The sequence below is a fragment of the Podarcis gaigeae genome (genome assembly GCF_964106915.1).
Source record: "Podarcis gaigeae genome assembly, chromosome: 4".
Lineage (NCBI taxonomy): Eukaryota > Metazoa > Chordata > Lepidosauria > Squamata > Lacertidae > Podarcis > Podarcis gaigeae.
This window is the reverse complement of record NC_139677.1, coordinates 104,180,517-104,200,916: the sequence shown is the minus strand read 5'-3', so window position 1 is coordinate 104,200,916 and position 20,400 is coordinate 104,180,517. Positions and strand designations below refer to the sequence as shown.

General features: G+C 47.3%; 2 protein-coding genes across 2 annotated transcripts in view; one reads left to right on the top strand and one right to left on the bottom strand.

The window, feature by feature from the left end:
• Positions 1–20,400, top strand: part of LOC310843682 (secreted frizzled-related protein 2-like) — a 246,280-nt gene that overhangs the window by 32,132 nt on the left and 193,748 nt on the right. The window lies entirely within an intron of this gene.
• LOC310843262 (short transient receptor potential channel 2-like) overlaps positions 2,120–20,400 on the bottom strand; it is a gene marked incomplete at its 5' end in the record, with an annotated part of 25,915 nt that continues 7,634 nt past the window's right edge. Inside the window, 10 exons of the mRNA XM_083736310.1 lie at positions 2,120–2,951; positions 5,089–5,221; positions 8,203–8,272; positions 9,379–9,506; positions 11,262–11,454; positions 12,894–12,986; positions 13,598–13,760; positions 15,208–15,408; positions 17,700–17,874; positions 18,167–18,331. Coding sequence (XP_083592436.1) covers positions 2,506–2,951; positions 5,089–5,221; positions 8,203–8,272; positions 9,379–9,506; positions 11,262–11,454; positions 12,894–12,986; positions 13,598–13,760; positions 15,208–15,408; positions 17,700–17,874; positions 18,167–18,331 — 1,767 coding nt within the window. The 3' untranslated portion in view covers positions 2,120–2,505. The remainder of the gene's footprint in view (positions 2,952–5,088; positions 5,222–8,202; positions 8,273–9,378; positions 9,507–11,261; positions 11,455–12,893; positions 12,987–13,597; positions 13,761–15,207; positions 15,409–17,699; positions 17,875–18,166; positions 18,332–20,400) is intronic.

Below are 20,400 nucleotides of genomic sequence, written 5' to 3'. Positions count from 1 at the left end.
CTGGGAAGAGATGGGACTTGCCTTTATGAACTCATGGGAAGATGAAACAGCCGTTTTCCAATTTAGGGGACTTCTTATGTGGATGCTGGAAGCAGTGAGATATTCTCTGGACCAAAATAAGAAGACACTACAGGACTTAAACCTCTTGTTGTAGTACAAGAATAGGTGGACTCTGGCTTTTGTAGAAAGGAATAACCCACAACATTTATTATTATTATTATTATTATTATTATTATTATTATTATTATTATTATTAACTTAGACCCCGCCCATCTGGGCCACTCTGGGCGGCTTCCAAGAGGAGATTAAACTTCCATTAAAACTTCAGTCATTAAAAAACTTCCCTAAACAGGGCTGTCTTCAGATGTCTTCTAAAAGTCAGATAGTTGTCTTATTTCCTTGACATCTGATGGGAGGGCGTTCCACAGGGCAGGTGCCACTACCGAGAAGGCCCTCTCCTGGTTCCCTGTAACCTCACTTCTCACAATGAGGGAACCACCAGAAGACCCTCAGTGCTGGACCTTGGTGTCCGGGCTGAACAATGGGGGTGGAGACACTCCTTCAGGTCTACTGGGCCGAGGCCATTTAGGGCCTGAAAGGTCAGCACCAATACTTTGAACTGTGATCAGAAATGTCCCGGGAGCCAATGTCGTTTCTAAGGGAAAGGAAGACCTGGAACCAGAGCCAGTCAAGGGCATTTTGCCGCTTAAGGCAAAGCAGGTGGTGTTGCCAAACCACAGCTGTCCCCCCACCCGACCCCCGCAGTGGGGGAGAGAAAAGGAAGCCAGAGAAGAGGAGGCAGCAGGAAATAAATGCAGAATGCGGCCTCTTTGGGGTCTTGATATGCCGTCCTTCCCAACCGTCTCCCAGCCTGCCACATATAAGGTCACTGCTTATATGGTGTAGTGGTTAAGAGCAGTGGACTCGTAATCTGGTGAACCGGGTTCGCATCTCCGCTCCTCCACATGCAGCTGCTGGGTGACCTTGGGCCAGTCACGCTTCTCTGAAGTCTCTCAGCCCCACTCACCTCACAGAGTGTTTGTTGTGGGGGGGGAGGAGAATGTTAGCCGCTTTGAGACTCCTTAGGGTGGTGATAAAGCGCGATATCAAATCCAAACTCCTCCTCCTCTTCTTCTTCTTCCTCACCCCGTCTCATGGGCATTTCATTTCATACATTTCAAATTCAGATGAACAAAATGCTCTTCCCCCATCAAATTGCAAAAATTGACTTTGATGATGCATTGCTGCTTTTATTTTTCAACACTCTATGCTCTCTATTTAGAAAATAGTCTTTGTACCTGCTCCTTGTTTTGTAACTCCCATGTTTTCCTTTTGTTTGTTTGTCTGTACTTTTGATTTTACATTAATAAAAAAATATATTAGCTAAACAAACACCGGACCACAGGAGTGCATATTACCCATAGCATATTTATTAAGTTTAGTTAATAACATCCATTTACTTGATTAATAAATTTAATGTAAAGAAGCTGGATATACACACACTGCATAATCTGTGCACAAACATGCAGTTATTGTACTACAATTTTTTTGGGGGGGGAGGCGCTCCTCTTAGTGACTGTTTGGGGGACTTCTGACCCCAATGAGACCTAAAAGCATTTTGTGGCAGTCAAGGAATTGGAGGAAGAAGCCCTGCATCTCACCACCACCCCGACCCAGATGTTTACACTTTGTAGGCCAGGTGGGCCCCAGATACTGGGGGCAGCCGTTACTGTGGCCTCGTGGAATCTTACGAACCTCCATCTCAAATCTTAAGCAGAACAGAATTCAAAGTGGGTTGAAGGTTTAGCAAAATGCCAATAGCAGGAGTCCGGCTTTTGGGGGGCTTTATAAAGTACAGTGGTACCTCAGGTTAAGTACTTAATTCACTCCGGAGGTCTGTTCTTAACCTGAAACTGTTCTTAACCTGAAGCACCACTTTAGCTAATGGGGGCTGCCGCTGTGCCACTAGAGCACAATTTCTGTTCTCATCCTGAAGCAAAGTTCTTAACCCGAGGTTCTATTTCTGGGTTAGCGGAGTCTGTAACCTGAAGTGTATGTAACCTGAAGCGTATGTAACCCAAGGTACCACAGTCTTCTTGTTCTGCTCATAGCTGTCAACTTTCAGATTTGAAAATAAGGGATCAACAGCCTCACCTCTCCCGGAGATAGTCTACGGGATATCTAACAATCCGGGATAGCAGCAGGAAGCAGCAAGAAACGGCACTCAAATAAGGGAATTTCCCGCAAAAAAGAGAAGATTCACAGCTATGGTTCTGCTCAGTAAAGAGCCCTCATGCCAGATAAGTGAAATACACATTCTCTCGCTTGGCAAAGGATGTTGGCTTAAGAAAGGACACTGCGTTGCCCCTTGGACATGTCAGAAACGGGGCAGACTCTACAAGCATGACTTCCCCCCCTAGGCTCCTACGGAAATGTCACCCTGAACTCTACAGCAGATCCCGGCTGAGAATGAAACAGACCCCTTGTCTTTGGAGAGAAGGCAGATCACGTCTCTGGCTCTCCTACAGGGTTCTCTTCAATTGCCACCTCTACTTCCACTTGGGGTGGCCTCTCCTCAGCTTCCATCTCCAGCGGCCTCTCCTCAGCCTCCAGCACAGGATCCTCCGCTTCCACCTGGGGCGGCCCTTCCTCAGCTTCCGCCTGTTGTCCCTCAGAGGGTTCCTGAGGCAACGGCGTTGCGTCCTCGTTGGCAACGGCGCCATCCTGGGGCAAGGCCGCGTCCGTGGGGGCTGCCTGATCAGAGCCGCCTGCTCCATTGTCATAGCTCTGGAAGCTGCTGCGCACCTTCATGATGTACTTGTGGAGGACGCTGGTCCCGTTCAAGGGGTTGTCCGCCGTGCCGTTGTCGGCCACGGTGTGGCGCAGCTGCTTCATGTCGGAGAGGAGGCGCAGCACAGACTTGTTCAGATCTGTCAGGCGGTTCCCCAGATCTGTGGGCAAAAAGTGTGGGATGTGATCCGTGAGAGGCAGTCAAGAACAACATTCCTTGTAATGCTAGAGAGGACATGCGAAGGAATGTTTGGTCCAGCCAGTCGGAACTTCCTGTTCCTCCTGGCTGGAGCATCCTTCCTTTCGCATGTGATAGAAGGTGGGCATGACCTCACCTGTCCAGGTAACAAAAGGACGAGTCACGGAGCACACCTCTCTCTGTTTCACTTCCTTCTTCGTTTGACCAGCTTCTAGGTAGGACTGCTCTGTTAGCTCTCAGCTAGCAGAAGCACTGGGATTATTCCCCATATGAGGTAGATCTACAGGTACATATTTGTAACTAAGTCTGCCTTCAGGAATCCAGCTGTGAACTGATGTGAGTAAACTTCTTTTATTGACTTTGAATAAGAGTGTCACGTCTTTCACTGGCGGAGGAATGGGGGTGTGGAGGGAGCAGTTCACCCCCGGCATCACTATTCCAGTAGGGTGCCATCACAGCGCCCCTCCCAGACACATGCTGCACCGCCCCCACCCCCCCACCCCGTGCGCCAGGTGGCACATCACGCCCCAGAATGTGAGTCACACCCCTTCGGGAGGCGCGCCATGCCCTTGTGGGCAGCATACCATGCCCCCAGGATGCGTGCCATGCCCCCAGGGGGCGCCAGCCACAACCCGCCTGCTCTCCGCCCCCGGTAGCGGGGCAAGTAGTTTTGCCACTGGCGTCTTTATTCTTTTAAGAGGTATTCAAGTGAACTTACCAGGAACGTACAATTCAATCATAGACAGGCTGAATTATATAATAGTGAGAGGCTCACACGAGCCTGCAACCAGCTATCTCCTGTGCATGTAAAAAGGGGGATGTAAACTCTGCTAAGTAAAGGAACTAGAGAGCGCAAAGTAGGAAGGATATTAATAAACAATATATCCTCTCCCGCCACCCTGAACATTCCCACCAAAAGGACACAAAAGAGGGAGCCCTCGTGGGGGTGAGATTCTGCCCAGGCCCCATGGAAATTCTAGTCACTTAGCAATCCTACTGTTTCCCCTCCTCTAGGCTTTGGAGACAGCTCCTCCATGAGGAGCACTAATCTGTAGGGATGTTTGATATTGTGGATTATCTACTGAGCCTTCATTCCGATTTGCTTGCAGGAAGGTTAGACAATGCTGCGTCAAAGCAAGCATCCTCCCACACTTTCCAGGGCATTATCCCACTACGTTCCTTAGGGCAAAAAGAGAGAGCATTTGGGGAAGTGGGTTTGTTGCACAAGACTGCCCAATCAGCTCTCAATGTGCAACCTGAACCTGGTGTTTCTGACTGAATCCCACCCAAAGTGGGAGAGACAGTAAGCCTTGAGGGGTAGCAAAGCAACTGGGGTGGGGGCACCAAGAAGAACCAGGGTGGCTGCAGGAAGTTTTTAAAGAGGGATGCTAGGAATTGCAGGCTGCTTAGCTTAATTCATGTCTTGGGAAAAGTGGTGGAATGTATTGTTAAAGATAAAATAGCCAAGCATATAGAAGAACAAGCCTTGCTGAAGTGGAGTCAGCATGGCTTTGGCAAGGACAAGTCATAACTCACAATCTTTTGGGAGCAAAATAAAAATAAAAATTCCTTCCAACAGCACCTTAGAGACCAACTAAGTTTGTTATTGGTATGAGCTGGTATCTGAAGAAGTGTGCATGCACACGAAAGCTCATACCAGTAACAAACTTAGTTGGTCTCTAAGGTGCTGCTGGAAGGAATTTTTTATTTTATTTTGTTTCAACTACGGCAGACCAACACAACTACCTACCTGTTCTGTGAGAGTGTCCAGAACTATATGAATGCTTTCATCGAGATTCCTGCTTTGCAGGGGGTGGACAGATGGATTGCCAAGCAGGGACTGTAGGGGCAATGGGGGGTTGGAAGAGACAGAGGCCTCACAGAAAGAGATACGGGAACCAAGCAGAAAGGGAGCGGGGAATGCCCGCCAGTTGGTTTGGACTCCCAGAACCTACACCAGAGCTGGCTGGGGCTGATGGAGTTGTGGTTGAGACAGCTGAGGGCACCCGGTTGCAGAAGTCTGGCAGGGAGGGTGGTGGGCAAGCGCTTCTGGACATGGCACCCCATCAGGATCCCCCTTCCGAGGCAACACTGCTTACCTTTCCTGCGGCTCTCCTCAAACTCCCGCCGGGCCGTGTCGATGTAGCGCTGCACCAGCGCCTTCAGCACTTGGCGCCTGTAGGCAGCGCGGCCCTCCGTACGCTGGCCGCCCTCATCCGTGCAGGGGTTAGACTGGGGGGGGGGGAAGAAGGGCAGAGTCAGGGGGTGACAGGGTTCCCAAACGAGGGGGTCACACCTCCCGGAAAGGCCCTGGAGGGAGGCCTGCATCTGGAGGCTAGCAAGCAGGTGGCTGTGGCTGCAAAGCACTCTGCGCATGCTTCAGCGTGCCCAGAGAGGCATGGCCTCTGAAATAATTAGTCGAAAAGCAAACAGATGCAATTATTTGAAAAGAAAAAGACGGCCTCGCATTATAACCAAATACTTGCAGATTAAGTTACATCGTGCAAGAGAGTGTATTCAGAAAGGACTCATTGAGGTGTCCTACATGCCAGGAAACGAAATTCCCGCAGATCTGTTGTCTAAGGTTGTTAACAAAGAACAGCTACAGGTTTGTGTACAGCGGCTGCAATTGGGTTGAACCACAGGTGATACAGGTTACACGGAAAGGGGGAGGATGTTACCCTAGTCCGTTCCACCTTAACAGATGTGTGGACTTGTTGCATGTCTGTTTATATTACAGCACAGCTTGCTGGGAACTTCCGTTTGTGTATAGCAATTGCTTATGCTGCTTGCTTGGACACAAAGGGGAGAAGACATGTTTTTCACTTTGTCCTGATGCTGAATAAAATGCCTGTAAATACGCTTTACGCAGCCTCTATCTGCCCTTCTGTTGCGAAGAGTTCTTTTACTCTGCTGGCTTGCGTGCTCAGCTTCTGAAGGTTTCTGAAGCTCGAGTCGCAGTTACACGCTGATCCAACGGCTGGAGATCACCCAGCTACCGGCCGGTGGGCTGGAGCTAGTGGGTGTGGAGTTTGGAACAGACAGGGTTAAAACTCCGTGGTGCCCTGCATCTGGGAGGGGTCGGAAGCAGGGCCCTACGTCACAGGCTTTGTCTGTGAGAGTTACTTTCAGTTCTCACTGAAAGACGCTGAGAGTCACAGCTCAACGGAGCTGTCTGTGTGCTTTTGGAAAGCACAGAGGAATGCCTTTGGAATGGCGGAGGTTTACGATGGAGAGACTGATTTATGGCTTGTAAATAAACGCTTCTACAGATAAGAACCGATCTGTCTTTTGGACTTAATTTATCCCTTTCTCACATGGACTCAGGACCGCTGCATTACTCTGCTAGGCCAGCTCAGAGCTTCCAGGGATACGGAGCTGCGCTGGGAAGCTTGCTGGACCCAGAATTTATATTCAATATCAGCAAAGTGGGGGCCTGCCAATTGCCCCCGTTTCCTTGGACGCATCCCAACAATTATGGCACCAGGAGGGCACAGACTTGTTGGTGCAGCACAGAAGCACTTGGCCTAACTGCTTTTAATTGATGCAACAGTCTTTTATAAATGTCACTGAATGGAGGAAAATGGGAGCAATACGTAGTGTGTGGAGGAGTTGAGGGGAGGTATGGACCTGACCTCCTGGCAACGGAGTTGCTGCTGTTTACTGGGAGGAAGAGTGCAAGGGGCAAGGCAATGGGGAGGTCATTCCTGTGCAAGCTCACCAGCAGGAGCCCCCCCACACACACACACACAGTGGGAAGGTGAGTCCACCGCTGGGAGGTCAGGTAAGCCACCCTAACCCAAGGTCCATTGTTGTCAATTCAAGAGGGCCTGTGATGTCATCAGTGTAATAATAAAATTTAAGGTCTTATATATATAAATAATAAATGTTCATAAATGTACCAACCAAGCACATACATAGATCAGCACAGGAAGACCGACCTGAAACCATTTTGACTCCCAAGCTGACCAAATATTTTTCTGCAAGGAGGGAGGAAAAAACCTTCCTTGTTACAGGAATTGGGGAATCAAAGGAGTGGGCAGACTACCAGGAAGGGCAATCAGATAAGGCATTATCAGATAACCTGGTGAAGGAGTGAGGACCAAGGGTCCACCTGGGTCCACTTTGGAGAGCCAGACTGAAGCCATTTTATAAGAAGCAAGCTAAAAGCTAAAAACTATTTCTCTCCTCTGCCTGCACACAGCATTTTTGTAAATGCTGCAAGTGTGGTCAGAGCGCTTCACACCTGCTCTAGTCGTTGACCCAATTCCAGTAAGCACACCGAGAAAAGCGAACAACAGGAAGATGTAGCCCACCACAAAATAAGGTGAGAATACGGATGGCCAATGTGGTTTTACAAGGAATTGCAAATAGGTCAAGAGGATTATAAGCTTACAGCGCCACCTAGTGGATAATGCAGCTTGGAACCGAAGGGCCACCATCAATTCTTTAATTGGTTGAGCTTCAATGAATATGCATAAAGGGGAATGTTTAAGGGGGGTGGGTGAAGGAGCTGAACTTTGCTTTGCCTAAGGGGATAAAAACTGTCTGCCCCTGGTGTTCGGGGGCATTCTCTCATTTTTTTGCTGAATGTACCCACTTTGCTTTGCTTGTCTGACAAATAAACCAAAGTCAATAAAACTTCTTTTAAAAAATATTGCTGCCTGGATTTTTTTCCAACACTGGCAGACAAGAAAAACAACAACATTCAAATTTCTGTTGTAGACCACCCTTTCTGTGATGTATGTATGATGTATGGAGGGGTGGTCTTGAGTTCCAGGGCGGGGAATTTAAAATGTCTATATTAGGCCTTGCGCGCCATTGTTCTGGGTTCCTCCTCCCTCCTGCGTGTGAGGGGAGCACCCTGTTGCAACTGATCAATAAAGATCAGGCTTACTAGCTGCTTTGCTTCTCAATATTCTCTGGTTGGCCTGTTATTTTCTTCTACCAATAGGGAACCCACGTAAGGACTCTATATGGGCTCTTGGATACTCCATAAGGGAAAAAGGGCAAATTTTGTTTACAACATCAGGGATGCAGGACTCCCACACCACCCTCTCAACTGCTAATGCCCAGAGGCACTCGTGGGGTGGGGAATGGGCATCTCTCCCCCAATCTCCCCAAAAGTTTAGGAAGGGAGCGTGACAACCCACTGCAAGCAGAGTCCTTGGTGCAAGGAACACCCCCTTGAAACAGCCCCAAAGGGAACTTACAATGGTTGAGATGGGGGGGTATTTCTGCTGGCGCTTTGGTTTGTAACAGCACAGGAAGCGGAAGAGGCCCCTGGGAGAAGATGGGGGAAGAAAGAGGTGAGCCGAGAGGCCTGTTAGCAAGGCTGACTGTAATATTTATTATTATTAATAATAAATTTAACTAAATTTACATACTGTTTATTTGAAAAAATATATATCCTGTTTTGCAAAAGAGAAACTATTCATCAAGATATTTCAATAACAGCCAGGATTAAAAACATACTCTTTTTTATTGATTTTATTGACTTATTGAATTTATATACCTCCCTATACCTGGGGGTCTCAGGTTGGTTCACAGAATAAAATCAAGATGAAAAAACCACAAAATACCTAATAAAAAATAAAAACAGTAACCCAATATGCCCCCCCAAAAAACCCATTTTAAAAGGGCATAGGATCTTGGAAGCATTAAACATAATGAAAGTTCATTTTAAAATAACATGACTGAATAGCCTTGCCTGGGGGGGGGGGGGAGTTTGGGGTGGGTTCCAGAAATAATGCAATGATGGCACCCTGCTATTATGGGCTGTCACATTCAAGGACTGGTTCCCGGCAAATGCAGAATAATAATAATGATAATAATGATAATAATAATAATAATGATGATGATGATAATAATAATAATAATAATAATAATAATAATAATAATAATAATAATAATAATAATAATAATTTATTTACACCCCACCCATCTGTCTGGGTTTCCCCAGCCACTCTGGAAGGCTTTCAAAAGAATATTAAAATACAATAGTCTATTAAACATTAAAAGCTTCCCTAAACAGGGCTGCCTTCAGATGTCTTCTAAAATTCTGGTAGTTGTTGTTCTCTTTGACATCTGGTGGGAGGGCGTTCCACAGGGCTGGCGCCACCACCGAGAAGGCCCTCTGCATGGTTCCCTGTGACTTGGCTTCTCACAGCGAGGGAACCGCCAGAAGGCCCTCGGAGCTGGACCTCAGTGTCTGGGCAGAACGATGGGGCATTGTGCTTGTAAAAGCAACAGTTCTGCCGAGAGGGGGCATGTATGGAGCATGCTAGTCCACGAAGTAAGCTAGTCCTCTGCTGCCGAGGGCTAAGTTTAACCCAGAACTACCAGAGTCTCCCCACCTCAAGGGCCTCAGGAGCAGCCTGACAAATTACCTGACGGCGTAGAAGATGGACTTTGGTGACGGGATGATGTTGAAGGGCACTGGCAGCGTCAAGCCTTCTCTGAAGAAAGACAAGTAGAGCTTGGAGCGGGCAAACTTCCACTCCACGTCGGCATCGTTCTGAAGAGCACAGGAGAGAAGAGGCAGCAAGGAAGACTCCGGTAAATACGAGGGGAGCTCTTTATCTAGAACATCTTTGCCCTGCTCTTCAGCCCCACAAAAAGTGTCCCAGAGGACCTTACGGAAGATAAATAGAACTATCAAGAAACAAGACAGTGCTTGCCCGCAGGAATGTGAGATTGGAAGATGCTAGGGTATCCCTAAAAATATAACTAACAATATCAATAAATGCTAATTGGTTCCACACACAAAAATCCTGTTACAAAGACCTGGCTAAACTATATAGTTTTCCAAAAACCAACAACATCTGAAATATAGCAGGGATGGTTTCTGGTGAACCTCTACAGGCAGGGAGTTCCACAGGGCACTAAAGTGATGGCCAACCAAATGTCAGAGGGTTGCAGGGAACCATCAAACCCATCAGAGGATCCTGGTGATCTCAGTGGAGAACATTGAATCAGTCTAAAGCCACTTTTGGCCTGAGTTGTTTAGGGCTTTGTGAACTAACACAAGTACTTTGAAATTGGCCCAGTAGCAAATTGACAATCGGCCTGGCTCTCTCAGCAGTGGAGTAGCACGTTGCCAGCGATCGGCTCCTGCAAGCAGTCTGGCTGCTGCAATTTGCACGTGCTGAAGCTTCTGGACCCAACACAGGGGCAGCCCCATGGAAAGTGTGTTTCAGTAACCAAGTCTTCAGGTCACCAATGCAAGGACCACTGTGGTTAGGCTGGCACAGCCCAGGAATGGCTGAAGATGATGTATACTAGGGGTGGCATACATAGCCAGGATTAGGGTAGAAATCACTGAAGTGCCTGGGGAAATCCGTACATATAGCAACCCATGCTGGAAGTGTAGATTTTGGCGTATTTCCTTAAAAATAGTTCAAAACTTTATTATTATTTTTGTGTGATTTTTGTGTGTGTCCAGATTTTTCACTTTTTGAAATATGGCAACCCTAACTTATACCAGGTGGTGCTGTGGGTTAAACCACTGAGCCTAGGACTTGCTAACCAGAAGATTGGCGGTTCGAATCCCCACGATGGGGTGAGCTCCCGTTGCTCGGTCCCTGCTCCTGCCAACCTAGCAGTTCGAAAGCATGTCAAAGTGCAAGTAGATAAATAGGTACCGCTCCGGCAGGAAGGTAAACGGCGTTCCCGTGCGCTGCTCTGGTTCACCAGAAGCAGCTTAGTCATGCTGGCCACATGTCCCAGAAGCTTCTACGCCAGCTCCCTTGGCCAGTAAAGCAAGATGAGCGCCGCAACCCCAGAATCGGTCACAACTGGACCTAATGGTCAGGGGTCCCTTTACCTTTACTTTAACTTATACCAAGTCTGACCAATAGCAGGAAAGGGCCATTACTGCTGGTGGATATGCAATTAGAGATGTTTGGAGAATTCCATCAAAAATGGAAATCCCTGCCGTTCGCATACCTGTCAATAGCCTGAAAATGTTACAGGTGTAATTATTTACAGCGCTGACACTTCCCTTCCTTTGAAATATATCAAATAATGAAGGAATGTAAGTTTCAGCCACAGCAGATAGCAGGACGAATAGCACAGGGTTTAGTGGAAGCTGAACTGCAGCGGAACAGAACTGATTTTGACAAATGCCGAATAGGAGAGAAATCACAGCCTCCTTACATCCCTAGCGGCCAGTGGGGCATTCACCTGTCCCTTTGTACACCCCAGCCCCATTCCAGTGCACCTTAAAGGCCACCTCTCAATCCCCTCCCCCACCCCTGGCAGCAGCACTCACCTCAATTTTCTGGAAGCAGTTGGTGATCATGGCGATGAGCATATTGAGGAGGACAACCACCATGACGATGGTGAAGACCCCATACAGCACCCTCCCCACCAGCTGAGCCATGAGGAACCGGGGCATGTCCACCACATCGTGTTCTTCCATCCCAAGCATGGTCCAGAAGAGGAACTGGAATGTCTCGTTGAAGCTGCAGGGGAGAAGGGATAGCAAGCTGAAAGAGCTGGGGCAGGGGGAGGGTGACTCCTCCCTACAGCGTTGCTTCTTTACTGCATTTATATTGTGATAATATTTGTAAGGTCTTAGACATATAATAAATGTTCATAAACGTACCAACCAAGCACGTACATAGATCAATCAGCACAGGAAGACTGACCTGAAACCAATTTGACTCCCAAACTGACCAAATGTTTTCTCTGCAAGGAGGGAGGGGCTCAGGGAGCCTCCCCATTGTCTCAGGAATTGAGTAATCACCATTTCAAAGGGTGACAGACTATCAGGAAAGGCAATCAGATAAGGCATTATCAGAAAACCTGCCAGACAGGAAAAACAACACTCAAATTTCTGTTGTAGACCACCTTTTCTGTGATGTATGTATGATGTATGGAGGGGTGGTCTGGAGCGCCAGGGCAAAGAACTTAAAATGTCTATATAAGGGCAGGCACACCTTTGTTCGGGGTCCTCCTCCTTTCCTGAGTGTGAGGGGAGCACCTTGTTGCAACAGATCAATAAAGATCAGGCTTACTAGCTGCTTTGATTATCAATATTCTCTGGTTGGCCTCTGTTATTTTCTCCTACCGATAGAGAACCTACAAAAGGACTCTATATGGGCTCTCGGGAACCCCATAAGGGAAAAGCAGCAGGTTTTTTCTTATAACGTTCAGAAAACCTCTTTATTCCATATTTATTCAACGTGCATCCTGATCTACTTGCTCAAAGCTTATGCGGAAGTTTGATTATATCCAGTCTTTGCTGAGCGTTCCTTTTTATTTGTTGATTATGGCATGCTTATAGGAGAATGAGCATCCCGATTTGCTTGTGGGGTGTTTACATGTCTTCCTGTTAATCATTCATTCATCCCACATGTTTCAATGCATTCTGCTATCACATTCCAGACTGTGGATTTGTCGCACTAGAACAACAGAGCTCCTGAATTCATTTTAATTCTGCAAACCTAAAGTTCCAGCACACGCTCAAATCCTTCTCGCAAAATACTAATAGCCTGGGGGGCACCCACAGGTGGATTCACCAGTTGCCTCTGGCAAAGTTTTGCGATTTGCACATGGTGGTGGCACTGACATTTGATTCTGGATTTTCTCCTGAGACCAAAAAAAGAAAGACTGCAGCCAACCTTGTTTTTCGTTCTACAGTCGTACCGTGGAAATCGAACGGAATCCATTCCGGAAGTCCATTTGAATCTCCTGCAGCCAATCGGAAGCCACAGAAGCCCCGTCGGATGTTCGGCTCCCAAAAATAGTTTGCAAACCGGAACAGTCACTTCCGGGTTTGCGGCGTTCGGGAGCCAAAACTTTTGGGAACTAAGTTGTTTGACTTCCAAGGTGTGACTGTATATTGATTTCGTGTGAGCTGATTGTGCTTTCTGTAGAAAGTACAAGCAGGTTGGCGTACCTCCCCAGCTTTTCAGACTCTTGGTAGTGGACGTAGATGTTGTTCATCCCACACAAGAAAGCAGTCAAGATGATCATCATGATGAACATGAACCTAGAGAGGGGAAGAAGCACAAGGAACCCAAAAAGCTAATGAAAAGACCTAACACCATCTAAAACAAAGTCAAGAAGGTAGAGCGGGTGTCCATGGCCCAGGTGAAGAGGTGTGCCTTTAGCATATGATGGAAGCTATTCACTGAGGATACTAGACACACCTCCATGGGGAAGGAATTCCCTGGGGTGGGGTCTGCCCCAGATAAAGACCTCTCCCAGGCTGCCAAACTTCTGAGGGCAGTGGAACTACCAAGAGTGGCCTCTGCCCATCTTAATGGTAGGGAAGGAGGTGGTCTATCATATACCGGTACTTGGGGTCATCTGAGTCATTCAGGACAACTATCTCATGACACAGACACAGGCTGCTGCCCCATTCCTCCCAGCTGGGCCTGAGCTTGCTACTCTGGTCTCCTTGCCAAAACAGGTCTCCGCTTCAAGGCAAGAACTAGTCATGTCCTATATCGGGACTGCATTCAGGGACCAAGGTGATGCCCCAGAGACTTGGGAGACAGGGGATTCACTGAGAGAGAGAGAAGGCTCAGTGCACTGCAGAGCCAACAAGGATGATGGCTGGGAAAGAGCCTGATTCCCCCACCCCACCCCACAAAAAACCTGATCATGTCGTCAATCATCTTGCCAATGGAGATCTGCAGGGTCCCCAAGGTTTCGTGGGCGGGCAAGATGGAAGCCAAGCGGGTGAAGCTCAGCATGCTGGTCACGGCAAACAGCACCTCAGCGATGAACTGGGGGTCTTCGGTGTGCCACTCCTGACGGTCTGGGTCAGAAAGGGGAGGAAGGGTCAGAGAGAAGCAAGGGGCATCTGTGCTGGGTGTGTGGCGCACATTATGCAAGACAGCTTCTCCATGGGGCAAGGTTTATGTTGGTCACAGCCCTGTACCCATGTCTGAAGCCTTTACATTCCAAAGACTCTCTTCTGCAAGCTGGGACCCTCCAGACAATCTGAACTCCCATCAGCCCCAGTCCATTTATTATTATTATATTAAATAATTTTTATTCATTTTCAATTAACCAAATTACAATGCCAATTCAAATACAAATCAACCACATAGCCAATTATAAAATTTACATGGCCCCTCATGCTTCAAGGTCTAATAATTTGGTTTAATTCTGCTTCCAAACTATTGCTCAGTCCAATTACAATCCAGTCTTGATAAAATCCCTTATACCACAGCTACAATGATTTAACTTCAATTCGTATTAAGACATTTAATAATTTATAAGTTCGCTAGTGAAGTTCTCCTTTCTTCTTCCTGTGTGAGGTACAGTGGTACCTCTGCTTAAGAACTTAATTCGTTCTGGAGGTCCGTTCTTAACCTGAAACTGTTCTTAACCTGAAGCACCACTTTAGCTAATGGGGCCTCCTGTTGCCGCTGCGCGATTTCTGTTCTCATCCTGAAGAAAAGTTCTTAACCGACTCCCTTCTTAACCGACTCCCGACTCCCTTCATCTTCACTTGCTATATGAATTATTAGTAATAGTAGTACAGATCGTGAAGCTGAGGCTCCAGTACTTTGGCCAGCTCATGAGAAGAGAAGACTCCCTGGAAAAGACCCTGATGTTGGGAAAGATGGAGGGCACAAGGAGAAGGGGACAACAGAGGACGAGATGGTGGGACAGTGTTCTCAAAGCTCAAAGTTTGACCAAACTGCGGGAGGCAGTGGAAGACAGAAGGGCCTGGCATGCTCTGGTCCAGGGGGTCACCAAGGGTCGGACACGACTAAAGGACTAAACAACAACAACAAAGTAGTATTCTCAGGGGGTTGCCAAGTCATTAATAAAGCCATTGGCTCCCCCCCACACACACATCCTTTAGATCAAATGAAGTCTTCTTTCCGATTTAAATCTGTACAGCCTTGTAGCTTTTCAATTCAGCTTTTGAACTTGTCCCATCATTACCAGCAGGTGTCTGTACATTAATCCTAATTAAATTCTTAATGAACAGAAGAACCACTGCTTCTTAACGGCGGTGTTGGAGGGTTACCAACAGGCAAAGTGCTTTTGCACTCAGTGCCTCCCTGCCTCCAGCACCATGTCAGAGAGAAAGCTAGGTATTATCTATCTATATCTATCTATCTATCTATCTATCTATCTATCTATCTATCTATCTATCTATCTATTTTCTATCAAACTCACAAGCCGAGGCACCTATGGTGCCCAATGCAGAAGAAGGAACGAGATCCCAGCTTATGGGAGGTGCTCACCCGCTTTTGTGTAGTAACGGCATTCTGCAGACTCCTTGTTATCCAGACAGAAAACACGGCCCTGGAAGAATATCAGGAGCCTGAGGACAAAGGAGGCCAAGTACATGCTGAGCATGACAATGTCCAGGAAGTTCCACCAGTCCAAGAGGTAGCTGCGGAAGCCCTCGATCCAAACCTCTTTGCACTCAAACCAGAAGAAACCTGGGGGAGGAAAGCACAGGGGATCAAAACCCACCACTGGCCACAGCTGGAGGAGGGGCAACCTGGGCTGGTCATTGCCATGGCCCAGGGCTCTGGGTCCCCATCCTTGGGGGAAGAGGCCATGGCTTCAGGGGACATCTCGGGTCGCAAGGAGGAGTGTGTGCCCTGTGAGCTAGTCTGTTGACATCTTGGGCTCCTCAGAAGTTCCAGCACCAGGTGGTCTGTGGTGCCAGCCCCTCCCTGGCCTGAAGAGGGCACATTGCCTACCAGGTACTCCAGCTTGGAGACCATAGTGGAGCCTCAAGAGCTCCCAGAACAGGCTGTGTCTTTTTCAGAGGCTTTGCCCAACAAGGATGGCTGCTCAGAGGAACTGCAGTCCTCTTTGAGGCTCCACCTGGGTTGTCCAGCTGCTGAAGCAACATTCAAGCCTGCCTTGTCCAACTTCCAGCCTAGGCTCCCCTGAAAACTATCCAGAGGGCAACCTACCTTGCTTCTTTGCCTTTTTGGTTTTGACCTCTGCCTTGCCTGATATTGCCTATTTGGGGTGACACTCTGCTTGGTCTGACTTTGCCCTGCTGGAACCTGACCTGACTCTGTTTCTTGAACCTGGAAGTGGTCCCAGTGGTATGTGAGCTGGTGTCCCTGACTTGGCCAGAACTCCATCACCCAGCTGGGACTACTGCCAGGGGCAGAACATCTGTCAACCTCTGATGCCTCTTCTCAATCTCTTTTTCTCCACTTAAGCTTACCCCCTGTTTGCCCATAATGCTAAGGCCACGGTTTCTTCAGACTAAAAATGGTTTGTCTGAATGGGAATACCCAGCCCTGAATGTGGGAACCCAGCCCAATCCACGACTTGTTTCCTGGCAGAAAACCACGACGTGAAGCCACCATTATTTTTTGTTGGCCTATAAACTGTAGCTTGTTAAACTGTGGCCTTTAAAATAATATTCATCAGCTGGTCTGTTCTGTATGGCACAAGGCAGGGATGTCCAACCAGTCGGCCGTGATCAACAGGTTGATACCCGGGTGATAGCAGTTAATCGCAGGCTCATTTTCCTCTGTGGGGGGCAGGGGGGAGAGAACATCTGCCCCCGCCCCCTCGCTCTGTCCTTCATTTGCAGACGATTGGAAAAACGGAAAACGGAGCTATCGCTGCATGCTTTATTTTTTGGTGTGCGATTTATGGCCTAGCCCCACCTAAAAAAAGCAAAATAACCTTGGCGCCCTCCCCCCTACAAGTTTTTTATTCTGAGAGTAAATTGCAGTCTCTTGGGAGTTGGACGTCCGTGGCATACAGGAATTGGGTCTTTAGTGTGGTGACCTATTCTCTGCAACTTGAACCTGACACACATCAGGTGCCATTTCTATTGTTTTTTTCAGTGCCTGCTGAACTCTTTCCAAGAAGAAGAAGAAGAAGAAGAAGAAGAAGAAGAAGAAGAAGAAGAAGAAGAAGAAGAGTAGTTTGGATTTGATATCCCGCTTTATCACTACCCGAAGGAGTCTCAAAGCGGCTAACATTCTCCTTTCCCTTCCTCCCCCACAACAAACACTCTGTGAGGTGAGTGGGGCTGAGAGACTTCAGAGAAGTGTGACTGGCCCAAGGTCACCCAGCAGCTGCATGTGGAGGAGCGGAGACACGAACCCGGTTCACCAGATTATGAGTCTACCGCTCTTAACCACTATACCACTCTTTTAAGCAGAGATCTTTACCCGGACAACACATAATAATAGCCCACACAGAGTGTGGGACTGAGGGATCCGGGTGTCAGGAGCTTGTCCTACACTCGAGTAGGACCCTGGCAGAGACACAAGCCCAACTGGCATATTCCCTCCCTCCTGGTCGATGGTTTGGGAGCTTCAAAAGCTTTCTTCAGCCTGAACATCACAGCGACCGATGCCAACAGACATTGGCACACTTAGGAAGCCACAGAGTCTTCGCAGCTTGCGTGACAGAGCTCAGCAACTCAGCATTTTGGCTAATCTACTTTATTTACATATAAACACACACGGAGCACTGCAACATGGCTCCCTCTCTCTCCAGCATCAGACAGCAAAGAGAAAAAGGACAATAGTTCCACTTGATGGAACACAGTGACACAAACATCCTGTCTCCATCACTTGCCACTCTGTGGAGTCAAAACATATACAGACATGTGATAGACATCAATCCCATGACTGCAATCATGGAGCAGGAATTCTAACACCGGGTTGCTCTCAAGGTGGTAGTGGAGAATTATCTCCTGCCCACATCCTTGCCCTCCCCTGCCTGTCTGCCTTGGGCCACAGACCTGCCACCCATATCATGTGCAGCGACGTTTCCCACATATCCTGGTTCCGCCCCGAAAAGGTCTCGCTGTTGTGCTCCAGCACCAGGGACTCTGCCAGCAGGAAGACCAGAAACCAGACATACGAGGCCGAATGCAGAAGGAACTTGATCACGGGGATCTTCAGCATTTTGCCAAACTGAGGAGGAATGAGAAAACACACAGTGGGTTGCACACAGTGTTTTAAAGAGGGGGCACACACACCATGGTCGTACATCAGCCCCCCCCCAAAAAAAAACCTGGTGCCCCTAGGTGTTTTGGGAATTGTAGCCTACATTTTAATGTATTTTTAATTTTAATGTATTTTAATCTTTTGTTGGAAGCCGCCCAGATTGGCTGGGGAAACCCAGCCAGATGGGCGGGGTATAAATAATAAAGCTGATCTGTCTGTTGTGGAGGCCGAGAAAGGAGCCCGGCCACGAACCCCTCACCTTGGATTTGGGGGCCACGTAGTAGACGAGGCACAGGAATGGCATTCCCATGAAGATGGAACAGGAGACGAAGACCTTCCAGAGCGAGGTGCTGCCTCTCCAGCTCTGAAGGCTCCCGCACCAGATGGACGACAGCACTTGCTGGCAGATGGGGTGGGCGACAAACTGCAGGGAGGGGAATTGTCAGATTGCATTTCTTAGTGCAGAAAGTATTGATCTGATGTGCAGAGATCTTTCCTATTCTAATTAATTCTTTTTTAAAAAAAATTATTCAATTTTATTTTTCATTCATTACATACATCTCATGTCCATGTCATTTATTACGCATTCCTTCCTCCCTCCCCTCCTGGGCTTCCCCCAACTTCTGCTTCTGAATTGTTTCACCCACCTTGCTACCTCCTAAAAGAAAAATTGCTAATAACATATTTATACAATAGCATCTAACCTAAAAACATAAAGATGAAAATAAGTACACCATATTTCTCTATCTTCTGCACATTTTCTAATACTAATGATGTGAATGTTTATTTAAATCCTGCCATCAAGTCTGTAGACTTTCTTTGTTTCTGCAAATATGATATAAATGGTTCCCATTCTTTGTCAAAGTCACTGTTGTCTTTTTCTCTTAGTTTGTCTGTCATTTTTGCAAGTTCTGCAGAACTGGCCTATTCTAATTAATTCAAGAGGGTTCTGGCAGCTTCCCTGTGTGAAAGAAACAGGCAGAAGGTTCATTGTGTTTGGGTTATTCCTTCAGAGAAGCTGTGAATACAGCTGGCTTAAACTGGTTCTCTTACCTCTTCTGTTAAGGGGATGCTGACTATAAAAGTAAGGCCAGAAGGAGCCTGGGTTTCACTTTCTCTTTCTACATCTTTTCCTTCTGGTGTGCTATTCTGTACACATATGCTTAATGTTAAATTTTAGTGTCTTATTATAAGTTATTATAAGTTTAAGTTAAGTCTGCTGCAGCTGCAACTAGATTTCTTATGGACAGGGCCAATCCTGAATGTATTGAATTTGAGTTACAGATAGGTAGCCGTGTTGGTCTGCCATAGTCAAAACAAAAAAAATCCTTCCAGTAGCACCTTAAAGACCAACTAAGTTAGTTCTTGGTATGAGCTTTCGTGTGCATGCACACTTCTTCAGATACACAGAATCTGAAGAAGTGTGCATGCACACGAAAGCTCATACCAAGAACTAACTTAGTTGGTCTTTAAGGTGCTACTGGAAGGAATTTTTTTTGTATTGAATTTGAGACCATTATGCTCATCTGACTTCAGTAGCAGTGAAGCTCTGCTGAATGAAATACAATTGCCTCTGGTCTTTTTTTTTGGGGGGGGGGAATCCTGCAACGTGTTTTAAGTTTTTACCCTGTTAACTATACACTGGAGTTCTGCTCTGGATCAATATTGAGTAGAATTCATGACAGAAATAAGATGAAAAGGTCTCTTCTGGTTCATAGCCAGGGGTAGGCAACCTAAGGCCCGGGGGACGGATCCGGACCAATCGCCTTCTCAATCTGGCCCACAGACGGTCCGGGAATCAGCGTGTGTTTACATGAGTAGAATGTGTCTTTTTATTTAAAATGCATCTCTGGGTTATTTGTGGGACATAGGAATTCATTCATTAATTTCCCCCCCAAAATATAGTCCAGCCCACCGCAAGGGCTCAGCCCACGGCTGAAAAAGGTTGCTGACCTGCTCAAAAAGCAAAGGCCTGCCTGGTGGTCTCAGGACTACCTTCCCCCACTGCTGTTTAGGGTCTCATTAAGAATGGCTCTGAAAAACCCTGAATGGTTTACAGTGGTGCCTCAGCTTAAGAACAGCCCTGTTTACGAACGATTCGGTTTACAAACTGCACAAAACCGGAAGTAGTGTCCTGGTTTGCGAATTTTACCTCGGTCTAAGAATGGAAACCGAAAGGTGGAAGGGCAGCGGCGGTGGGAGGCCTCATTAGGGAAAGCACGCCTCGGTTTAAGAACGGACTTCCAGAACGGATTAAGTTCGTAAACCTAGGTACCACTGTATATGGCCAGTATAAGCATGAGATGGACACAACACGAGAGGCAGAATGGACTTTTGAACAAGGTTGTTGGTTTATGAAAGGCAAGACAGACAGATATACTGGGGACTTAAAGGTGCTGGTCCGGTTTCTGAAGACTTCTCCACTGTGGCCAACCAGATGAAGCTAAGAAACCATGAGAAGATTATAAGCAATGGCTCTCTCAAACCTGATTC